The 9732-nt window shown below is 52.0% G+C and overlaps 1 protein-coding gene across 1 annotated transcript; it reads left to right on the top strand.

Annotated features, from left to right (window-relative positions):
- Positions 1 to 479: 479 nt before the first annotated feature.
- Positions 480 to 9243, top strand: Mob3c (MOB kinase activator 3C). The gene is made up of 4 exons (XM_038333650.2): positions 480 to 623; positions 4174 to 4641; positions 6702 to 6904; positions 7209 to 9243. Exons 2-4 carry the CDS (start codon positions 4224 to 4226, stop codon positions 7236 to 7238), a joined length of 651 nt encoding a protein of 216 aa, XP_038189578.1. The 5' UTR covers positions 480 to 623; positions 4174 to 4223; the 3' UTR covers positions 7239 to 9243.
- The last annotated feature ends 489 nt before the right edge of the window (positions 9244 to 9732 follow it).

Genomic DNA, 9732 nt, shown 5'->3' with positions numbered 1-9732 from the left:
CTGGCCAGCTGCAGTTCACAGAGATCTGCCTGCCTCTGCCTCCCTCCATCACCTGCAGCCTCTAGTCGTGGATCTTGAGTGCTGTGTGTAACAGTGGGTCGAAGCTGAACATAAGTTGCTAGGAACCCTATTCAGAGACAAGTGAAGCACAGATGACTGTAGGAGGGCTAGGAAACCATTCAAACCACTGTCTTTTTCTTTCTGCTTCAGGGAGAAGCTGGGCTTGTTCCCATTCTACAGCCCAGGAATCTGAGGCTGCGTCCTTAAGGAAGATCCAGACGCCCCTTGGGGCGGCTGCTCAGCAAGTCCTTGGCCCTCGGAGAGGCTGCGAGCCCCATCGGACTTCCCACTTCCCGGAAAGGCTGGAGAGACGAGTGTGTGTCCTGGGACGGGGGAGTCCCTTTCCCCGCCCCTCCCCGCCCCGTGGCCACGGCGTGGCTGAGCCCGGGGCGGAGCTGGCGTCTCCTCGCGGACGGGCGGCGGGACGGCGGCCGCAGCCCGGGGCAGGCAGGCGGACAGGCACGGAGCCCGGCCCGGCAGGATCACCCGCAGTAGGACGACCCAGCGCGCTGCGGTGCGGCGGCGCCGACTGAGACCCGGAGCTGTCCACCTTGGCAGAGCGCGTGAGTGAGCGCCGCGTCTCCGCGCCCCTCGCGGCCCAGTCTTGCTTCCACTTTCAGTTCTTGGTCCTCGCCTGACACCTTTTAAAAGCGACCCCAGCCCGAAAACAGGCTGGCCACAGTCCTCAGCCCCGGGTCCGAGGCTCAGCGCCCCAAGTCCGGGGTGGGGGTGGCGGTGGCTGGTGAGGGGGCGTGTCTTCAAGGGCGGAAACGTCAGGCTGGCTCCTCTGGGTCCTAGGAACTGTTTGGCCCTAACAGCTGAAGATAAGGGGAGGTTCTTAGGGGCTCGAAGGAGTTGGGAGCGGGTCTGGCTGAAGAAGCGCTGTGTCTTATGCTCCTACTTTTATATTAGATCTTGTGCTGCCGGGCATACCAGGCTAGATTCTGAGTTCAAACTGGGGCTGTTTCTGAGCCAGACCCAGGGAGGGGCAGGTGTGTCCCTGGCAGGGGGCTAAATATTAGAAACAGGCTGAATCAATCAGCCTGTGTTCTTCATCTGGGAAGATTAGATGCTCAGTCAGAGTGAGCAAACCGCTGGGCACCCACCCAGTAATTAAAGTGGAGGGTCCACGGGGGAAGGGGAACAGAGGCTGTGTGAGAAACAATCTCAGTGATGGCGTGGGGAGAGAGCAGCAGTAACAGGCATAGCAGGGGACCTGCTCTTACCTTACCTCCGTACTCAGCCTCCACTCAGCCTCCACGTTTACTCTTTCTAGAAAGAGTTCTGGGCCTTAAAGTTCTACAGCAAGGAGATGGGGCCTCTCTATTCCCTTCCTCTCCCCTTATCTACATTAGGCCAGTGACCAGACAGAGCAGGAAAAGGGTCCTTTGTACCTTGTCATAGGCTAAGTCCCTCTTTATCCCAATCCTCTACTTATAACTTGCTATGCAAAGCCAGGCTTCTCAGATCCTCTCCCTGGACTTCAGTTTCCCCATCTGTTCATGTAGGTTAAGCCTCTTGATTTCTCAGAGCTATTTAACTTGAAGAATTGTATTCCTCTATGTGTATGTATGTTTGGTATTGTGGGCAAGTGAAAGTGGGCGTGCAGGTATGGAGGCCCAAAGTTGGCAACAGTTTCTTTCTTACTCTCTCCAATTCATTTACTGAGGCAAGGTCTATTTAAAAATAATAATAATAATAATATAATTACATTTGCTTGTGTATATGCATATACATATATATACACACACTCGTACCACAGTGTGCATGTGGAAGTTAGAGACAGTTTGTGGGGGTTCTCTCCTTTTTCCATGTGGCTTCCATGAAATCAAACTTAGGCAAGCAAGTTTTCCCACTGAGACATCTCACCAGCCCAAGGCAGGGGCTTTCTGAACCTAGGGCTTCCAGGGATCCCCTGCCTCTTCCTCCTAAGTGTTAGGGTTACAAGAAGCCACCAGGCCTTGTCAGGTTTTTCATGGGTTATGGGGATCAAAACTGCTCCTCACTCTTGCTGCAGTCTCTTTACCCAGTGAACCATCTCCCTAACCAACTCTAAGACTCTTGAGTCTAAACTTTCCGTAAAGCCAGGCCACCAGCGTTATGCCAGTCCTGACTTAGTCTAGAGAGGGCTAGTGACAGAAATGGTCAAAGAGCAGTCAACCACACAAGGTTGAGATCTGGAGGTGGCCACTGAAGGAGGTAGCATTTGGCCTGATGGAATGTGAAATCTGGAATCAACCAGCAAAAGACACACGGGCAGGAGAGAAGGGGCATCTTCAGGGGTTAAGGAGAAGCCCAGGGTGGCTGCTGGTGAGGAGGTGGGGTGGGGAAGTTAGGGTGTGGAGTTGATAGGCTGAGTGAGAGTCTGTAACAGTCAGTCATGGGGTGGCCATATCAAGGTGAAGGTTCCTGAAACCCCACTGACTGCAGGAGTGATTTTGGAAGCCCTGCCCCAGGTAGAGCTTACAAGGGAGATAGCAACTGGAGTGTAGAGAGCTCTTCATTCAGGAAGTTCAGGCCCCGGCCTGGCATTTCTTTGGGAAGAAGCTGTGGTGAGGAGGGCAAGGGGGTGTCAGAATAAATGAGAGGACCTTCCTTGTCTTGAAGCTTCTCTCAAGAGGTCAGGAATTCTCTCTGCCCTCCACACTGCTCTCACTTTCCCTGTTTGTTCAGTGATGAGAAGGAATAACCGTCCAAACATTTCTGTAAGTTGGATTTGTGGCCAGAAGTAACATCTCTCTATGCTCCATGCCTTTGTTACGCTAACCACCTTATTCCCACCCTCTCTTCCCCCGTCCTGCCACAGCAGTTAGCAAAGATCTGAGAAAGGAAACTGCTTCAAAGTCAGGCCAGTCTGAGGTGAAGGATAAGCTTTGTCCACCACTGTCTCGAGCCTCATTCAGTGTGGAGCTAGGCTCAGGGCTCAGACTAACCAAGGTTGAGGATGGATTAGTCAGTATGGAGCCCAAGCGTAGTGCCGCCTATACGGCCTAGTGATTAGGGTCTGTCAGGTCTGCGCTCAGCTGTGGTTGTCCCAGTCTCAGCGATTGCCTGGATCTGCATTCCCCACGTTGGTGGGGCCCATGAAATGCCTAACATGCTCAGAAACCTGACTGCATCAGGGTCTTCAAGGATTTACATGGACTAAATCTGTGGTGATGTTAGCAAGGCAGTTTTGAAGCTGGCTTGGGTCCCAGGACTTTGAGGGCTCTGACTGATGCCCCCGGAGTCTGCTCTGAGTCTGGGATCCTTCCATTCTAAGAGGCAAAGCAGACATCCGAATGGACCAGCAGGATGGGTCTGGCTACTCTTCCCCCAACCCCCAGTGCCAAGTACATAGTAGGTGTGCTGTAATCTGTGGAGTGTCAGGTGCAGGGAAGGCCAGTGGCTTATTCAGGTTTGAGAAGGAGGTCGGCTTGGAGGCAAGGAGCCAGTTGTAGCATTCTTCAGAGGAAGTAGCGCTCTTCGAGACCTGCCACCCGCCCCTTCCTGCAGCGTCTGCAGCCACACTTAAGGCCACCCAGCTGGCCGTGTGAGGGCCCTTTCCTCTTTCAGTGTAATGAAAAAGGAAAGGACATTTTTGGTAGAAAAGTCCCTTTTGCTCTCTGGGAATCCCCGGTGGCCGGATGGACTTCGGGATATCCCAGAGGAAATCAAAGCCTATTGCCCACCCCTTCAGCCCCCCTCCCACTCCCCTGGTCTCTCCTAGCACAATGCAGCTAGGCTCTCTCACACTACACAGCTAGCCTATGGGGCTTCCAGAGAACACCTTATCTAAGTCCCCTGTTTCCTGGTTAACCTGCAAAGGCCTCTTGTCACTTCAGTAATGGTCAACAGTTAAGTCCTGTAAGTACTTGTCTGGAGCCCAGGCTACACCTGCAAGATTCAAAGAAAGCAGGGAGGAAGCTAAACAAAATGAAAGGCATGTGGGGCGGGGGGGGGGGGGGGGAAAGTACTCCCCGAAAGATTAGCCATTGCTAGGCAATGAGCGTTTCAGTGAGGTAAAGAAACTGCCCCAAGGCTGACAGTCCATAGGAAAATGCTGTATTGGGAAGTCAAAGTCCATTTTCTAAGGCCCTGACCACCTACTCCTCCTGCCCTTGTCCCTGGCAGGGCATCTCCAGGTCCCTGGGTCTGGACATCCAGCTCTACTAGGCCTGGCCATGGCATTGTGCCTGAAGCAGGTATTTGCCAAGGACAAGACTTTCCGGCCCCGGAAGCGCTTTGAGCCCGGCACACAACGCTTCGAGCTCTATAAAAAGGCACAAGCCTCACTCAAGTCTGGCCTGGACCTTCGAAGTGTGGTGAGGCTGCCACCTGGCGAAAGCATCGATGACTGGATCGCTGTGCACGTGGTGGACTTCTTCAACCGCATCAACCTCATCTATGGTACCATGGCTGAGCACTGCAGTGAGACCAGCTGCCCAGTCATGGCGGGCGGGCCTCGCTATGAGTACCGCTGGCAGGATGAGCGCCAGTACCGAAGGCCTGCCAAGCTCTCGGCACCCCGTTATATGGCATTGCTCATGGACTGGATCGAGGGTCTCATCAATGATGAGGATGTCTTTCCGACACGTGTTGGTGAGCACTGTCAGGCTGGAGAGTTGCCCTAGCCAGGGAGGGTCGTTCCTCTATTGTAGATCCCATATTGTACAAAAGGAAGCCAGTTGAGGCAGGATCTTGGTTACAATCAAACATTTGCCAAGGACAACCTGACTCCAGTTTGGGGTTCCTTGTGTCCTCCCCATAGAGGCAGAACTCAACCCTCTTTGCCCAGCAGCACCTCTCAGAGATAAACAATACAGATCCTGCCCAGCCAGGAAAGGCCATGAGAACCATGGGAAAGGCAGTGTGTGCACAGACCCCACTAGGGACTCTCCCAACAAGACCACAAACTCTGCTTCTCCCCTTTCCAGACCAAGTAACACCCTGTCGTGCTTGGGCTGATCTGGCTTCGAGCCTCCTGAGAGTTCCCTCCTAATCCTGGCCCCAGAAAGGGAAGGGTTGAAAGCTGGATCAGCCCAAAAGGTACCTTTTCCTCAGTACTCCATAGTCAGATCCAGGCAATGGGGCCTTTCCTTACTTCAACTGGACCTGGGCCGGGGGGGAGGGGAGGGAAAGGAGATGAATGATTCACCCTGGCCCAGGCTCCCCACCCAGGAGACACTGTGTTCATCACAGCAGCCTCGCCTGCAACCCAGGTCCCAGCACCCGTCTGCGCTATAGGGATTCAGATGGGTGGGGCAGATGGTCAAGCCCAGAGGGAAAAAGTCTGAATGCTGAGGAAAGCGGGGCACTGAGTCACAATTCAAGTCTGTGGCTCCTCCCCAGCTGCCACTGCCATTTCCCGCACTACTGTGTACAACAGGACCCTTCCGTTTTACACGGAAGCACACTGAACAGAAAAAGGACCAGAACTGGAGCTCAGGTGTGGTGGGTGCCCAGGTGCCATAGGCTAGATGGGCGGGATAGGAGTTGTGGGGACGAGGCTGGACTCTCAGAGAAGCAGAGCAGCAGCTCTTAGGAGCAGTGAGAAGGAAGGGGGTCTGCGGAAGTGCATGGACTGGGCTCAGTCTGCTCCTGGCTTTTATTCTCCTCTAGCCTACATCCCTGGGCTGGTGAGCCCCGGGGAAACTTCTAACTGGATAACTGGATGATTTTGTCATAGCAGAAGAGAGGGTGTAAGCCACCGGGATCGCTGTCCTGGCTTGGGGGTCTGTGCACACACTGCCTTTCCCATGGTTCTCATGGCCTTTCCTGGCCAGGCAGGATCTGTATGGTTTATCTCTAAGAGGTGCTGCTGGGCAAAGAGGGTTTGAATCCTGCCTGCAGTCTATACTAGTGAATAATTACGTGTCCTCTGGCAAATGGCTTCCCCTTCACACATCACCTGCATTTTATCATATCTAGAGTGACTATCAGGCCCATCAGCACAATTGAAAGAGCAGAGGACAGAGGTACAAAGGGCCCAGCTCAGGGCTGGGCTCAAGAGGGAACGTTCTTTATGTTATTGGCTATCTGAAGGAACAAGTGATATCGGAAGTAGTTCTTGAAGTATTAGCACGGCGTGGGGTGGGGGATAATGAGCCAGCTGTGAGACTAGTAAGCAGAGGAACTGGGGTGTGGCTGGAGAGAGCAATCAGGGTTGGCACATTAAGGGCTTTGCTCCATGCCCTAGCGGGATATTAAGACTTAACCCTGAAGGCCCACAGCCTCCACAATGGACTGTCTAGGAGAGGGTGATGTGCATATCTCTGTGGGTGCACAGGTTTCTGGAGACAGGTTAGGCCATAATTTTCACTATGGTCTGAGGCAGACTGGCCGGTGACAAGCTTGAAAAGCCCTGCTTCAGGCAGTGGGAAATGGGGACGGCGATCTGTGTTACAGTACAGGGAAGGAAGGCACTTTTTGATCTGTGCTTCATTTAAAAAGGAAAGATGGGGACTGGGGTTAGAGCTCAGTGATGTGAATGAATTCCTGGGTTCAGTTCCAACAAAGAGGAAAAGTATAGGAGAAAACCAAGCCCTTGCTCTGCCTTCCTCTATGGGTCCTGCGCTGAAGAGAGGTGAGGAGTGCCTGTGGGAAGGGACGGAGTTTCCCTTAGGATTTTGACTCCCTCTTCTATCCCTCTCTACCCCCAGGAGTTCCCTTCCCCAAGAACTTCCAGCAGGTCTGCACCAAGATCCTGACCCGACTCTTCCGAGTCTTTGTCCACGTCTACATCCACCACTTCGACAGCATCCTCAGCATGGGGGCGGAGGCACATGTCAACACCTGTTATAAGCACTTTTACTACTTCATCCAGGAGTTCAGCCTGGTGGACCAGAGGGAACTAGAGCCACTGGTAAGGCCAAGTTTCCCTTACCCTTCACTGCCAAGGCTCATCCTGAAAGTTCAGTTCCAAAGGATTTGTATGAAACTTCCATATCCAGGTAGATAAGTGAGAGGAAACAACTCATTTGCCAGTGGATTCAGTACACGCATAGAGAAGTCTTGGAGGTGTCAATTTACAAACCCAGATCTGCTGCCATGGTTTGCAGCTATAGTGGGGGAAGAATGAGGCCCCCCCCCCAAACCCCATGATTTGGCAAGGAGTTGCACAGCAGGCTGAGCTCAGACTAACCTTTCTTTACTTTGTGTCTCTACAGAGGGAGATGACAGAGCGGATCTGTCACTGAGTCCAGATCTGGATGTTGTTGCCTATCAACTGGACCATCGGACACAGTGTAGCTAGGAGAGGGGACCTTAGGAGCCTGTCAGTAGAGCAATCTGAAGGCCTGTAGGACCCCTCTACATACCCAACACCTCTGGACTTCTCAGAAGTCCACCTGGAGAAGGGAGGGCTTCAAGTGGGCAACTGAAGCAAAGGAGTTTAGCCCCTCACATTCAGTCCAAGAGTAGGGTAAGCTACCAGGTTCCTGCTCTGATACTTCACCCTTTCCAGATCCATTTGGGGAATATGGATGTGGCTGAAGTGGTGGCAAGAAAATTATGAGAGTAAGTGCAAGCGGGTAGGGGCGTGTGTGTGTGTGTGAGAGAGAGAGAGTGGGGGGTTGATTGTGAGATTTGTCTGAGAGATTCAGGTCCTTTCTGGCACATAGTAGGCCCTCATGTTGGATGGATGGGTGGGTAGATGGATGGATGGATGGGTAGATGGGTAGATGGATGGATGGGTGAATGGGTGGACAGACAGACAGGATGATCTAAGTCCATGACCCTTTTAGAGTAATGACAGCTTAGTGCCCCAGCTCAACTCTGACCATATGTACAAGTGTACAGAATGTGTGTGTAGATGGAGTGGTACCTCTGGATCTTCTAGAGCACCATTTTCTATCTAAATGAGTCCCATGTAGTTGGGTGGAGGCTAGAAAGTTCAGCTTTGCCCTGAATTCCTTAAACCCCTGACCTACCACCATGTGTGCTGATTTGCTCAGCCAAGGATGTCCATGAATTGTTACTTCGTTCATCTCTCTGCTTCCAGGAGGGCCTGATAACAGTAAGCCTCTAAGCTAGGCGGTGGTGGCACATACCTTAAATTCCAGAATTCATGAGGCAGAGTCACAAGGATCTGAGTTCTAGGCAAGCCTGGTCTACAGAGTGAGTTCCAGGACAACTAGGGCTACACAGAAAAACCCTGTCTCAAAAAACAAAACACAAAACAGCAAAGCAAAATAGTAGCCTCTTGAGGATTGAGATTGATCCCTCATGTCCACAAAGGTCCCCTGGACTTTCATCTGGGACTTGAGATACTTCAGAACCTACTGACCTGACTGAAGGCCAGCACAACATAGCCCTCTAAAACAGAGAGCCACTGGAACTTGAATTGGGGCATCTGGAATCTTTTCTATTATCTCAGGACACTGAGGATCATGTAGCTGGTGGAGACCTTCCCATCCTGAAAACACCTGCCTCTACCCAACCATCCCGAGACATCCCAGCTACTTGGGTCTCTAAGCACGGCTATCTGGAGAGGCTGGGATGCTCTTTCAATAACCATTACTTAGTACCTCCATGCTGAGTCCTGTGCACAGGCTCACAGGTAGGGAAACCATGACCCTTCCAGAGCCTTAATCCTGAGAGGCCAGGATGGAGAACAAGAAGTAACACAAGAATCCTGTCTGTCTCTCAGTGTACAAAGAAGGAAACTGAAACCCGGAAGCTTTTTTAAAGCTGGTATAAAAGCCAAGGCTCTTGACTTCTACTCTAGGGCCTGCTGATGTGACACCAAGATGCTTGTGGAAATAAGGTTTGTCAAATACTCTCCAGGACACAACTCTTCCTGTTTTGAACAAGGATTCCTAGCCTGATGCCAGAGAGCCCCACCACCCCTGGGTTGGCTCAAGTTGGCTACTGAAACAAACCTTCAAAACTAGGCCTATTGTTATGGCCTAGGAACTGCCTGCCCTCCGGAGAAACAGCAGGGCTCTCCAGATCAGCAGGACCTGAAACTTTCTATCTCTGCCAGCTTCAGAAAAGTCCCAAAGAAAGCATGCTGTCCTACAGCTTTGGCAGTGGTTTGGAACTGAGGAAAGTGGGTAATTCATTCCCCCACAGTGGGCTGCAGGACATATTCTGAAATCTAGGCTGTGAACAGGGATGATGGGGGTGGGGAGGGAAATATATTTTTGTGAAAAAGGGAAGATTTTGCTATTTTTGGTAAAAATAAAAGACAAACTAAAGCAACCACTGATGAGAAGCTGTGGTCTGGGTACCACCTGGGTCTTGGCAGACTGTTGGAAAGACCTCCAGAATGGGATTAAAGACATTCTATGCTCAGCTCCTGACCATGTGGGCATAGTCATGACTGACCCAGGTCTCCAGTGTGAGGATACCCAGGTTCTCTCGGGGCTCTGCCTTCTAGACAAGCTAACTTGGGAGCCTCGAGGAGGGTAAGAGAGGAACTTAAGGATCTCAGTCTGACAGGGAGATTTTGTTTAGGCACTTGGCACTAGCTGTCCCCATTCATATCTGGGAGGTGTGGAGGAACCAATGGCTAAAAGTGCAGTGGGAAATTCAGCCACAACCCCATTCACAAGAGAGGAAGCCTCTCTCAGGATTCCAGGTAGGGGAGGTGTGGCAGGCTTCACTCCAGATCTTGTTCCCCAGAAGACAGCATTCACTGCCTCCACACCACAAGCCACTCAGACAGGAGTTAAAAGCAGTCTGGTTGTA

Source organism: Arvicola amphibius, chromosome 6, assembly GCF_903992535.2.
Source record: "Arvicola amphibius chromosome 6, mArvAmp1.2, whole genome shotgun sequence".
NCBI lineage: Eukaryota > Metazoa > Chordata > Mammalia > Rodentia > Cricetidae > Arvicola > Arvicola amphibius.
Note: the sequence above shows the minus strand (reverse complement) of the source record. Positions and strands in the feature narration are given on the sequence as shown.